The 15,339-nt window shown below is 36.8% G+C and overlaps 1 protein-coding gene across 2 annotated transcripts in view; it reads right to left on the reverse strand.

Annotated features, from left to right (window-relative positions):
* Window positions 1–15,339, reverse strand: part of LOC127933971 (homeodomain-interacting protein kinase 3) — a 55,808-nt gene that overhangs the window by 21,722 nt on the left and 18,747 nt on the right. For both annotated transcript variants that reach the window (XM_052531100.1, XM_052531099.1), the window contains exon 3: window positions 7,605–7,728. In XM_052531100.1, the coding sequence (XP_052387060.1) occupies window positions 7,605–7,728 (124 nt within the window). The remainder of the gene's footprint in view (window positions 1–7,604; window positions 7,729–15,339) is intronic.

The following is a 15,339-nucleotide window of genomic DNA, read 5'->3' on the forward strand; positions in this document are numbered from 1 at the left end:
ACTACTTTGAAGATGTTTTTATTACCTTTCTGGACATGGACAGTATACCATACATAAAATTTCAATGGAGGGACAGAAAGCTCTCGGACTAAATCTAAAATATCTTAATCTGTGTTCTGAAGATGAATGGAGGCCTTACAGGTTTGGAACGACATAAGGGCGTGTCATTAATGACATGACTTAAATTTTTGGGTGAACTATCCCTTTAAGTTTGGTCTAAACAGCCCATCATGCAGGAAATGAACAACTGATCCAAAGAAACTCAAAACAAATTTGAGAACATTTGCACCATATCAGCTTGACATTATTATGTTTTAGGAATATATCTGTAAACAAAAAGGTTCTTTGAAAATGCTACAGCCAGTTATTTTACTATTGAAATCTCGGTTTTTATTTTGATCTGTGTGATTCCGCGCACTGATAATTTACCCAACAGTATTCCGATACCTTGGGTTGCCAGTTGGCAGAAAACACAACATATTGCAGCCATGGAAGCTAACAAATGAACTGGGTCAGAGATTGCAGATTCTCCCTGATCTAAAAAGCGTCTGCATCTATCTAAAAAGCTCTGTGACAAGAGGCATATTAAAATCCAGAGTAATCAACAAATCTAATTACAATTTGATCTTTTGGCACTTGAGAGCCCGTGGCCACGATACGCGTTTGTTGTACAGAAAAGAACAGGGAAACTTTCTGCGAAACTTCTTGAAGTTTCCATGAAACAAAAAGTCATATGCATCAATTAGGCCTGCACAATTAATTGAATGTCTAATCGCGATTACGATTATTGATGCCATGATTACTTAATCATTCATAGCCATGATTACAAAAATAAATAAACAATTAAAAATGCCCACTTGCAATATTCTGTGTGCTTAAGAGTTGTTTGCAGTGCGGGGTTATCAAACTCAAACACACTGGATAAAATACATTATTGTGCATGATAGATATGTTAAATGGCAAGCGTGTCAAAAGCGGAACAAAATAGCGGTACTCGTTTGAACTGCACGTCACATGGACCTTTTATTCACTCGCCTCAAAAGAAGACAGTATAGAACGAGTTGAGAGGTCATGCATTTATTACAGTGACCAGAGTCGTGATCAGAGTTCTCCGGTACAAATCATGTCTCTTTAGTTTAAAGTAGTTTAAAGCCAAATAAATCTGAGCTGTTATTCTCATAAACACAGATGCAGAAAGCACAGAAAAAATGCAACAACGATCCAGTTAGAAGACATGTCGATCCACAAATCACCCACATTTACCATAGTTTTACTGCAGTAATGGTAACAAATGTACGACGGAAAGTAGGATATTATTAATATACTAAATATGTTAAAGGATTAATGGAATATAATTACATTATTTTGTCTTTCAGTTGATGTGGATTGTTTTTCAATACAAACACCATAGAAACCATATAGTTAGGCTATTTTTATTTTTTACCATGGTAACGAGATGTTGTACTTTTGGTTATGAAAGACGAAACGGTTACAGATTTCACAATGGTACTAATTTATTAATGAAAATAAATGTACATCTGCAATCCAACTCAAGTAGTATAATAATATATATAGCAGCTGCTACTCTGAACTCAAGCTCCTGTTCTAATGTGCATTTCTATGAGACAAAACTTGTAATATTATTACATGTTCAGTGCTACCAAATCATGTGCTGGTGCCATTGATCTCGAAGGTTAGTCTGGAGCCCAGATAATATGAATTGGAATGTTTTGTTTTGTTTAAACAAGAAACCAAACCAATGTATAGCTTACATTTGAGGCTCAATCCTATAGTAAAGCAATAAAAGTTCAAGAAGAGTGATATATATATAGATATATATATATATATATATATATATATATATATATATATATATATATATATATATTAGGGGTGTAATGGTAAGTGTATTCGTACCGGACCGTTTTGGTACAGGGCTTTCGGTACGGTGCACATGTGTACCGAATGCAATATTTTGTTTGTGGAACAGGTACATTTTCGTGTTTCCAAACGAATATATTAAGTGGCGGAAGTCTCCGCGTTCAGCGCAAATCCCGCCCTGCAGCTGATTCTAAGGCCGGTGACACACTGGCTGCTACTGTAGGTGACATAGAGGGAGGCCGCCAAGGCACTAACAGACCAGGATCCTGTCTTCACGACAACAATATCTATACTTACTGTTGAGCATAAATATAAAGCCTACTGATAAAGGACACCGTCAACAGTATTAACGGCAAAATAGACTAAGTTTGACAGGTACAATATGCCAGTGTGTCACCGGCCTAAGGTTTTCAAAAGGCATCACGCGAGTGTGAACATCACTACAACTAGGAAAAAAACGATTGTAATTCAAACGAAGCTCCCATCGGTATTTAAACAGACCTTTGCTCTTAATTCCGATCGGGCCAACGCAATAACAAAATCTGAGCAGGTCTAAAAACGGAAACTGTTGATGCTGCACTTTACACTTTGGAAAAGTTATATATATTTTTTAAATATGAGCAGGCCTACAAGCTGGGATTGGTAATGCTGCACTGTAATCATAGTTATTTATTTATATTTTTCATTATATTTTATTATATGACATTGGTTTGAGACAGTATTTTATTTAGTGGTTTTATTTAGAGTATTTTATTTTACTTCTTTTTATTTTTATTTTTATTTTATATATATATATATTTAATAAAAAATTATTTTAAAAAAGTATTTTAAAAAAGTGTAAACAAACTGTTAAAAAAAAGTTTATAGTAATAAACAACCTGCAGTTTAATGTTTGCATTTGCATTACCGAAAATGAACCGAACCGTGACTTTAAAACCGAGGTACGTACCGAACCGTGATTTTTGCGTACCGTTACACCCCTAATAATATATATATATATATCGAGTATCGATTCAGATGTTCCAGATCGATTCGATTTCAATTCAGAAGCTCTCAAATCGATTCGATTTCAATTCTCTTTTTATGTGAGGGTGGCATCAACAAATATGCAACAAACATGTGAACAAAAATTTGCCCAGAATCATTGCACATCGCTGTATTATGAATGAATTCCTTTTAATTCCTTATTGACGGATTGCACAGGTTCGATTGGCAATGGGCTTATTCACACTGCCTGAACATGTGCAATTGTGCTTTTGAAGAATACTGACTATGCGTACCTGTCCGCACGGTCGTCTGCTCAGAGCCTCACAAAGTCACAAACTCTCCCGATGGATATAATATATAATATATGGAATGCATCATAAAATATATGGTATGCATCTTCAAACAATGGCATAAATCTGATGAAGGCATGTAGCCACAACGTGTTGATGTACCTCTCACCAAAAGAGTTTTAACGTATAAAGCCAGTGATGTAATAAAGGCTTTTTAACTTTTCACTACAATTCGAGTGCCTTGGAGTTCTTGTCCTTAAATATATACTATCACATACAACCAAAGAGCACCGAGATTACATACCCCATGGAGCACTTCTTGATGCAGTCAGTGCTTTAATGGCATATATCGGTTCAAAATAATTGTTATTAATAATTGTAATTACAATTTCAAGGCAATAATCGACAACTATGATTTCTGTCATAATTGTGCAGCCCTAGTGTCAATGATTATTTTCTGTTGAACTGTACCTTTAAGAAAGTTAACAATAGCTATCATTAGAAACACTCTTTGCACACAGACACCATAATCCAGAGCTTTTAGAGTGATAAACAGGGTTTGTGCAAAAAAAGAAAAAGAACATTGTAAATTCCCCAGTTGCAGTTCAGATATGAACCCATGAGAAAGAGGAACAAAAACATGTCTAACCTCCGGGTAATGAAATTAAGGGCTGGATAGGGAAATAAATTAAGACATTTGGAGAGGGAGTCAATGCAAGGTCAATGTGGATATGAATGGGGAATACGGGACTCAGATCAGCACAGAGGAAAGGAAGTAAGCAGGCCTGTTGTATAACAATGCAGGATCCAATAAGAGAGATGAATAATTAGTAATCCAACATCAGGTCACAGTGGCAGAACTCCAAGTAGACCTGTCCACATTACCTTTTCCCCGGTAACAACTCCTCCATCTCTACATGTATTATATTTGTGGGAAAACTGTATAGAGCAGAGGTAAAACAATAAAAGCTGCAACCTTTAACTTCCTAGCTATATTTGTCATGGTAAACTTTCTACAACTGTAAAATTTATAAGAATAAAGAACCAATAAACAGTGACATTTATTGCCATTCAAATATTGTAGCTTAATTAATTTAAAAGATTATATCACCCAACTGGCCAGAGAGATTTTTACTCACATTTGGCACTTGTTGAGTTTTAATTCTGGACCCTGCATGTGTTATCAGTTTTTTTTTTTTTTTTACAGCTTTATTTTCAAACAGGTATATGTCACTTCAGTACATTAAGAATATCCCTACATGTCCAAACCTGCACCCAGGGCCACAGTCTGCAAAAAAAAAAAAATAATAAAAAAAAAATATATATATATATATATATATATATATATATTCTACATTCAAGAGTCTCAGTAGCCACTTGCTGTAACATTGTGGCAGTGTCAAACGCAGGTGCCACATGCCGGTGGAATGAGGGCCTGCGATTGGTACCAAAAGGGGGTGTTCACTTCTTCTATAAATAATTTTTGCTGTGTGAGATTAAACTGAATACCCCCGTGAAGGAGGTGTGTGGATTAAGAGCGCAATACCACAAACCATTTTAGTCCTTAGACTAAAATCATAGATCAATCAATCAAAAGTGCCTCAGTTCAAGCAGCACGTGAACCCATCATATCTTTCTAATTACTACTAAAGTACAAAATAAACATTAAATTGACAACAAAATGTATATTATAAGATACAGTACATCTTACCGAAATGTCACATGTAATCGGTCATTCAGTGTTTCAAACTGCAGAAAATATTTAAAGCTTGTAAACAATGCCACTACACAATACATTACATAAACCACAATACATTTCTCTCAAAATAACCATTAGGCATCCATTAGCTCACTAGTAAGGTAGAAAAGATCATTTCGCTAAATATATTCACTATATTGCATATTCATAGTTTTAACTTAACCCGTTGTCTACATAAGAAAGAATGCAAGGAGCTAAAGATAAAATTCTACACCTCCTATATAATTACGTCACTAACGAAGAAAAACTGGATGAACACAGTTTCAAAAAACAGCAATGCTTATGATGCTTATGAATTCTCATGAGATTGTGTTGCTAAAAAAAAAATTAAACTATGACTTTGATGAAAAAAAATAGACATTTTCGAGACTTTCTAAAGGTTTACTTTAAATGTACTCTGCATTTGGTTACAGTCATTCAAAGTGTTGGTTATTTAAAACATCTGATAGATAAACCAATGCCTCAATTGGATTCGATTATATAATTAAGTATAAATAAGTATGCCCCAATTGTAAGTCACTTTGGATAAATGCGTCTACAAAAGGACTAAATGCAAATGTTAGGGGTGCTCCGATCACGATCGGCCGATCGTTATGCGCATCTCGTCAGTAAAGCCGGTTTTCTAATCAGCGGTTAATTCCATCAGGTGCGTGATTTCACATAGAGCAGCTGTTACTACACAGAGCCGTTGTTAATAGAGAAGATACCCAAATCCACTTCATTTTCAGCGTTTTTTGGTGCATCTTCTCAGTTAACAACGGCTCTGTGTAGTAACAGCTGCTCTATGTTTTAGCAAGTTTTAGCAAGAATACAGGCGTTGGCAGTAATGCATAGAAGGACATTTATGTGAAAATATGGACAGTACCAAATAAGGTGCCTATTTAAACTACAGTAAAATATCGATATGTGTGCCATCGATGCATCATATCATCAGACATTGTATCAATGTATCGATCCATATTAATGAATCGTTACACCCCTAGTCTGAAGATCAGGGAAAAAAGTCATCCAAATGGAGCTCGGAACACATTCTGATCCACTCATTTTTAGCAGATGGGCAAATTCTGACTTTTCTTTTCACAGGTGTTGTTGAGTTAAAGCTAGATTGCTGTGATAGTGGAAAATAATTATTCATGACAGACCAAATTCTCATGGGTTTAGGTGAGCGACAGTCAGGCTAGTTTGCTTGGTGTGTTTCACTCGTCAGGCTCACGTCGGCGGCAGCATGTTGAATCTGTGACGGGGCCGTCTAGACTGTCGGTGCGAGTGAGAGCTCTGATTGAATGTTCAGTTTAGCGAATGAGTCAGTGCCTGAAAATTAAAGCGAAAGTGATGAAAACAAGCACGTAAATGAAGGCAGTACAGACAGAAGTCTGTTTAAATGTTACATGATCCTTCCCAATCATTCTAATATGCGAATGTTTTCACAACAACATGAGCCGCTTAAAATAATTAAAGTTATTAGCGTTACTGATATTCAAAATGGTAAGAAAGCGCTGCTTTGTTTACGTTTGATATATCTGCATTTATCTCGTATATCTTTGTTTCGGTTACTCCTTTTGAATGTGTACTATTGATAGCTGCTGATATAGACTGTTAATTCCTCTCACGAATCCCTAGAACGTAAGTGTTAGTTTGCTGTCGGCTGTAGTCTATGCGGTGTGTTTGAGCGCAGCTTTTTTGGTCCGATGCTGCCAACGTGAGGCAAAAAACACAGTTGGCTTTAATTGCCACTAGTTCTTTGAAGTCGGCTTGGTGTGTCCTGGCCTTTAGAGGACTTCATGGCACAATACAGGGTTATATATGAGCAATAAGAGGCATGTAGCTATTAGACTAACAGTTCATGACACCCGCTGGCATCTTGAGATACATAACCTTCCCCCAGCTGTGTTAACAGCTTGGCCAAAAGGAAGAGGAAAACCCATCAAACCCCCTACTACTGCTGCCAACTGCTATGTCAAGTCGATGGCTCCTGGGAATCTGCTTTCCATCCCTTCCTAGAAACAGTGTTCTAATCTGGGCTTGTTCCTGCACATCTATCACACATGCAGACACACATCCTCTCAGTTTCACCCCTGGGGCATTCAGGGGCCCAGCAGCAGGGGGAGTATATCCCGAAAACTAGAAAACGCTCATAAACCATGCGTGCTCAGACAAACGCAGCAGCATGAGCGCGCACAACAAACACCCACACGCTGACACATGTACAGCCCAACACAACTGCTAAGAAGTGGCTGTGAAAATTCTTCTGGAAATTGTTTAGGCCTGACAGCACATACCACGGCCCTGTGCTAAACAGATTACGTCAAGAGGAGGAGAAATATGAAGAACTCGCGATCCAGAAGAGACATTTAGAGAGAGAGAGAGAGAGAGAGAGAGAGAGAGAGAGAGAGTGTCTGTGTGTGTGTGTGATAGAGAGAGCTAGAGAGAGAGAGAGAACGATTTGAAACAGAAAGAGATATGGAAAGGAATGGGTGAATCTCACAAAACCATGCCTAGGTCACATTTTAACCCAAAAACCAAAGGACAACTTGTATTATTACTAAACATATTGAATTAATTAATGAATGCATGAATCAATGCATGCATATATATTCATATCTTAAATATGAGTCAGGTTCTGGTTGGGTTCCATAGACAGAGAGAGAGAGAGAGAGAGAGAGAAAGCAGCATTTTAGAAGAATTACCTGGTCAAACTCTAGGGCTCCTGGGTAGAGAGGCCAGCCCAAGAAGAGCTCAGCAATCACACATCCCAGCGACCACATGTCTATGGCTTCACAAAAAGGCAGGCCAAGAATGATCTCTGGAGCCCTGTGTTGAAAAAAACACCAATATAAGAAGCAGGGTCACCATTACAAAACAAACCCTCAAAACTGACCTTCAAATTTCACCATCAGACTAAAAACTCTGAGAACTACACTTCTGTACTTAATATACTTCTGACATTGAATTCCTGATTTGATTAAACTCTTCTGATTGGACTTCTAAATATTTTTTTTTTTTTTTTTTTTTTTTATAATGACATAAGTGTTGTAGTCATTTAGAGGTTTGATTTTGAGGTTGCAGAGGCCGGATTTAAACCCTCTAGCATTAATTCAGCGAAAGATGAGAAATTCAGCATCCATCATTTTAAATTTAGAACATTCCCATTGGTTTATTTCAAGCCTATAAAACTGATACAATGAGTGATAGAGGCAGTGGATAGTGTGTCTGTGTGCAGGGTGGCTGCTAGACTCCAGCACCAACTCGTCAACTCTGTGACATCAGCAGAACAGAAGATACAAGACTACTACTACAAGAAACACAATAAATATTTTAGTAGAAACTGACGCATCAACTACAATAATAATAATAATAATAATAATAATAATAATAATAATAATAATAATAATAATACTGTAATTAAAATATCAGTTTTTGATCAAATCATTCAAAATATGGTTAGATATTTTAGCCAGTCCTAAAAATAGGTCTACAAGATGATAGCAGTTGCATTTGAATGAAACTAGGAGTGGGGCAGTGTGATGTGATAGATGTGAAAAGAAATACCCAGAGGTATGTTATCCGGGGAATAACGTCCCTTGGAATTTCGGGACTGACCAATCAGAATCAAGCATTTCAAAGAGCTGTGTAATAATAGTAAATAAAACTAGTATTTCAATTAAAGATTAATCTTCCAACTCAATGGATCAAACTTTGCAGCGCTTAACAGGCACAAACTAAACATACAACTACATATTTAAAAACAACTTCTCAAAGGCCCAAGCAATAAATGTTTAGGGTAGAATTGGTTTTACGTGGGTAACCAGGTCAGTGAGCTCTGCTTTAAGTGTAGCCATGGTGACGCAGGAAGCCTTGTGACTGCTTGGCAACAAATCACCACAGTGAACTCACTGAAGGGCATTTCGGTCTCTCCGTATGAGACCCTGATGCTGCTCCAGTCAGTGTTCATCTGAGATTACGGTCACTCAGAGTAAACAAGCACAAACACACTGCTATTATAATATAGGGAATATTGTGTAAATTACAATAATGTTAAAAGTATACCAGCTAAGTATTAACACAAATAAAATATAGTTATAGACCTCTGCAGTGATTACAACGGGAGCAATTTTTCCTGGATTTGTTTAAAACCCAATCACAATTTGAATAACAGAATTTCTATTTTGGTAGCTTTCTGACTGCACACATACTATGTTGATGATGGAATTATGTAAAACGCTGTATGCATATGCTTGAACATCTAAGTATACTTTGGGCTTAACCTTAATTGAAAAGTGTTATTTGAGAGGTCTGCATGGGTGACAGTCATATATGAGGTTCCATTTCGATTTGGATGCTGCTTAGTAAGGTAGATGCCTAAGTAAACAGGGGAAACAAATGCTGGAGGCCCATTTAGGCCCTGGTGCATTAATGTTCAGAGAGTCTCCATGCATAAAGCAGACCATTCTCAAGCAGCAGCTGGGTGATTAGCCACTGCAGTTCTCATATATCGTATCTCTCTCATAAGCATGTGAGAGCCGTTCCAATAACGGCATCTCCATCCATATATCTGATCTGTCACTGAGCAGCACTGAATAATCACGACAATGGAAATATCTGCACAGTGACTGCGTACAGTAATGAAAACTGGAGGATGGGTTATTCCTCTGTGCATCTCAGTGGTTCCCAACCTTTTGTCTACCTAGGTCCCCATGCTTACATTTAAGAAACCCTGGGTTCTTAAATTTGCAGATTCAGATTCAGACAACATGAAGAGTTATCAGAAAGCAAGAACCAGCTGGACACAGTGTTTGTACAGATTGTATTGTGTTTGTACAGAACTTGTGAAAGAGTCGTTAAGTTATAAACTAACTTAAAGGTGCTGTATGTAGGATTGTCAGCGATTGGTTGAACTAGGTATTCCAGTCCAAATTCAAAATATTGCACAGGGGCTTTTTTTTTTTCACCTGGCCCCCTACTCAGACTTGACCCACACACAGGTTGCCAGATTGATGACACCAACAAGAACAAGTGCACTTGAAATGAAATAATGAAATACATTTAATTCAATAATAAAAAATAAGAAATAAAAATAAATAAAACCTGATTCATTATTGGTCACACATTGCATTTTAAATTTACACAATTTGTCCTTTTGTCTTTTTACAACTGCTGATCCAACTAACCAATCCGGGTCCAAGGTATCAGCCAAAAAGCAATGGTAACAAATTACAAAATTAAACATGACATGCTTTAATATTTAAACATTTAAAAAAATATATATATATAAAATATAAAATCAACAGGTTATAATATAATATAAACAATAGGTTGGCAACAGCAGCTGCATGTTAACTCCGGATAAAATTCAGAACATGCATTTCATAACAGAAAGCTTAAAACCAAATACTGATCTAAAATCAGCTCCATGCATTTACAGTTACAATATAGCCTGGCTTCAGTGCCCAACTATTTATGCATGAGCATTAAAAATATCCTCTTGCCTCACAAGGTTACTTTTCTTTAACACAAGAATGGGATACAAACACGCATTTGCCATATAATATCTATATGGGTCTGTTCCCAAAATATTTCCTGAAGTCTGGTATATATATTTATTATTGAACACATTTATTGAATATAAAAACAGAAAAAAAGCACGACTATACATATTGGACAAACATGAGGGTGAAAAAATTTTGTATGAACTTACGGTTCATAAGTGAACAGCAAGTTAAACCCAGTTTAAAAGTCCTCCGGTTATGCAGTCATTGGTTTCTAGGGAGAATTACAGGTCTCACTCCACTGCTGTTATTCCGGCCCACCCTCATAATTGTGGACTATGTGTGCAATAGGGCTGTCAACGAATATTCTAAATTCGAATATGTATTCGAATAGTTAAAAAAAAAAGGTGAAAATTAGTATTCGAATAAAAAAAAAAAATGTGGAAAAAAACGCCCACAGTAGTAGATGCGTGGTTGTCTGCTTTGCGAGTGGGCGCGCTAGCGCACCTGAGGGTTCAGGGACAGGTCACAGCAGTCGCACTGTCTGGCACAGCATCACTGCTGAAAGTAGACGCGTCTTCATGGAAGATGCCAGCAAGTGCAGAGCCCAACTCGACCGCAGCAGAGAAAGTGAGGTAAAATTGTTGACCCGCGAGTTGTATGCAAGCTATTTAAGATACAGTTAGCATACTAGCAACATGAGGACACATCTCAAAAAACCTGCACCCAAATGAGCATGGCATATTGTGTGGAACAGTCACGTCTTGACACTTAACGTTACGTTGCATCGCCCGCCACAAGCTCTTTGTCTGCAACACGACAAGAGGCCATAACGGATAAAATAATTTCATTTATTTGTAAGGACATGAGACCGATCACTATAGCGGATGGGGCAGGCTTCGGGGAGTTCTGTCAAGCAATGGATCCGAGGTTAGATTATTTATCGTTTCATGTCAAGGAAAAGTTCCATGTTTACCACAGCACAGCTCGCTCAGAGCATTCAATGTCAATGCTGTAAAACTTCAATTAATATTAATAATATTTGTTTCAATCACTGAATGAAGCCTGCTATATTTGGGACAACAGTCGCGACCTTAAATTGCTTGCACAAAAATTAGTTTGTTCATTTAAACCGTTATGCGCAGAGAACGTGAGGGTGAGAGAGCGTGAGGTCTGCAGTCTTGGACATTAGTTGATTTCCTTGTTTTTGTGTAGGTAATACGTTGTCATATATGTTTAAACTTAAATAGACTACCTATACAAGTAGTTATGTCTCTTTGTATTATTTTGTCCTGTTATTGACATAATGCGCGTCATTGACAACATGCACAAACAGATGTTCGAATAGTTCGAATATTTGTGTGTTTTTTAGAGGGAATATTCGAACATCATTTTTTTTGCAATTTTGACAGCTCTAGTGTGCAATTTGTGAAAGCAAACACCTACTTTATTTTGTTCCCTGATAAGTAGCTGGGTAGCATGAACCTTGTGTAGGACTGTAAACTTGTTTAAAGAAAATGTTCATGATCATGCTAACTTTAAGTTTTCTCCTGAAAAAAAAAAAATAGTAACGTCACCAAGGATGACAGTAACAAGCAACCACAGAAGCCCTGTCGAATGTAGGATCTCAAATTAACAACTACATAACACCTAAACACTATCACAGAGCAAGGCTACCCTTCCACAAAGCTCAAGCTTTTGAAAGCAATAACCTTATGATACTATATTTAGAGGAGAAAGGAATAGAGTGCTAATAGGAAATCTCTCCTGGAGGCATATTGCCTGAGGATTATAAAGAACATTAGATTTGAAACCAGACAGCAGGATGGTCATGTATAAAACCCCCAAAAGATAAACCCTACAACCATTATCGTAGTAATACAGACAAAACAATTCTTTGAAAGGCTGATGATGTTTTGATGCAAATCACACACACACTCAAAAAAATGACTCTTTGGCTGAACGTGATTCTTTCATGGACAGTGGTTCCACATGTTTGTTGTACCATGTTATTTGTACATGAATAAATCAAGTAATGAGGACATGTCTACTTTTAGGTGAGTTTACTCAGTTTGCTTTAGTTCATCCTACATGAAATATCTGAGTAGAGATAATGTAGAACCACTGTCCATGCAAGTTTAGCCAAAGTGTTATAAAAACATTAGCAAGTAAGATATAACTTTTCTTTACACATGATGTTAGTTGTTTGCAGTTTAAGGATGTTACTATGTGTACGTCATGCACTAGTACTCTCCTTAAAGTTGCATTTTTTTTTTTTTTTTTTAGTATTTTAGACTTTCTTTTAACCAGGTCCTCAACCCAACCACAAGCTCCACACTTCACCACAATGGTAACTCGCACAAAATACACCAATATAAAGTCTTTTAAAATGCCCACATAATAGAGCATTAGACATGAAAAAGTCTCCTTATTATCACATTTTATTAAAAACTGCATAAAATAACACTTTATTTTAACATTTTCTCTCCCCATATCCAGTCCTGTGCAAAGCATGATGGGAAGTGTAAAACTAAGTTTGAGGTACTTGATTGAAACAAAATGAAAACTTTATATGTTCTGTTTGCTAAATATTAAAACAAGCATATGTGCACAATACCTGTAACTGCGCTTTGTATCTGCTGATTGCTGATTGAGATTTACATGCTTGGCTCATTGACCCGGTATACTCTCAATCATTTCATTCATGAACAAACTCGTTCACGAATGAGAAGATCTCTCGATATCGTTCAGTGAAGGACGGATTCGTTCACTTCATTCAACAAATGACATGCACTGTCACATCTCATACTCAAAAGCTATTGGCTCGAAGTTGCGTAACTCTGACAGGATTAAACATTTCACAGAGCTGTTCACAAGCTGCACATGCGCTGCTAATAGCGCCGCGCTCGTGCGCTGCTGTGGAGGGAAGAACTTCAATGAACGAGAAATATGAGTCTGTGGATTACATGAACGATTCTTTCACCTAAAAGATTTGTGCTTGAACAAACTATAAAATAGTGCAAATTCATATAGCCTATATTAAATATTTGGAATATATATTTTCATATTTTATTAGGTTCTTTGATAAGGTTACAATACAAAGGTCTAAGTAGCAACGTATCTTCTGTGATGTCCCACCATGCGCGGGTCGGGGTGGGAATAGAAATTTTACTTTATTTGCATGCTGGGGCGGGCCAAATAATTTCATAAAAGCGGGACCCGCGGGTTGGAAAAAAACCCGACCCGCACAAATGATGTCAAGAGAAATGAGACCAGCTTTATAACAGTTAAATTAAATTGTAGAGAATGAAGTTTATTACTTTGTTCATCTTATAGAGACCAGATTTAATTGCCCTTGTTTGCCATATTGCCAATGCCAGCAGATAAATGATTTATAATTTAATTTGATTGTTTGTTATTTTTATAGAATTCAGGATGCATTTTTAACAAAAGCTAAAATTCTGGGATTGTTGGAACACACCCTCTTTTTAAACTTGTGTCTATATATTCCTGCTTCTAAAAGCAACAAAACAGCTGACACTGGAAGACAGTGACCTTGACTGAGATCTAAATTGATCTCTTGTATTTTGCTCTGACTTTTTTCACTTTGACTGCCAACACACTTCACCATCTATAGAAGTCAAACACAGTTGGCTGTCCTCCCATCAGCTAATTTTAGGCAGCGGTCTCCAGCAATCATAGCCCACACTGTGAGTTTGAGAGAACTCTCCCTAGAGAAGCAAAAAATGGGGTGAGCATGGATCACTTTCACTTGACATGGGCAGGTTTTGGTTTAAAGGTTACAGACAGGTGCAAAAAAAATGTGTTAAACAAGTGTTTCCACGTGTATGGTCTATATTACAATTATGAATATATTTAAACAGCAAGTGGTTTTAATTCATGCGGTTCTTAACATGAAAATTTGTAAAAAAAAAAAAAAAAAAAAAAAAAACCTTAAATGCACATATATCGAAGAGCTCTGAAAGCTTCAAACATCTGTCCATCATAAACTTTCCTTAACATTATTTTATATCTAATATCTGGCCTACTTTGATATAAATTAGTGCTGTCAATCGATTAAAAAAAATTAACTAATTAATCGCACAATTTTTTAAAATTAATCGCGATTAATCGCAATTAAAAGACTGAAACTTTTTGGATATGTAAATGTAAAATGTAAATAATTAATGTAAACTCAAGACAAAGAAACTATTTAAATTCAAAATATGATTGTTTATTGGAATTTTTGTTTAACTTGTAACACAGATTTTCTCATGTAAACAACATACCTGCAATAAACCATCAATATCCTCCAAATTAACTGTTGGCTTGAAAGCCATATTTATTACAGAAATAAAAACACAGGCATGTAAGTACCGTTTGAATTTCAAAACAATCAATGCCAATAAAAAACAAAAATGATTTCCATGTTGAATTCTAAGTGGACTGCAAAAAAATTCCAAAGTATAGTCATTGCCAGTGCTTTAAGTGGGCCAGTACACACAGGTACTCAGTACTGCCACTTCCAAATATAGCTCTTGAGCGTACCGCCACCTCTCCGTGTGCCCAGAACGTGCTTGTAGCGTACCGGTATGCTCATTTGGACATCTGTTTTAATAGAGGCTTTAATCTTTTACCTGCACTGCCGATTTTCAGAGCGCCCTTCACAATGCAAGCGTCCTAATTCATCCCACCCAGAGCAGAAACTACATTACCCATTCACCCTTAAGTTATACAAGTGAATAGCGCATGTGTCGCTTTTCCCACTGTTAAGTGTCAACAACTCAACGTGGCCGGAGAAGGTGTGTGAAAATCGTTGTGAGTTATACTAAAGCAAAATCTTGAGTATTTATTGTCTGATAAACATTAAAAACTGTCTGCGGAGGTTGAGTCGTCCTGCAGCCCCCGCTGGCTGCTCATTGGCTGCAGCATCTTT

Source organism: Carassius gibelio, chromosome A18 (genome assembly GCF_023724105.1).
Source record: "Carassius gibelio isolate Cgi1373 ecotype wild population from Czech Republic chromosome A18, carGib1.2-hapl.c, whole genome shotgun sequence".
Taxonomy (NCBI): Eukaryota; Metazoa; Chordata; class Actinopteri; order Cypriniformes; family Cyprinidae; genus Carassius; species Carassius gibelio.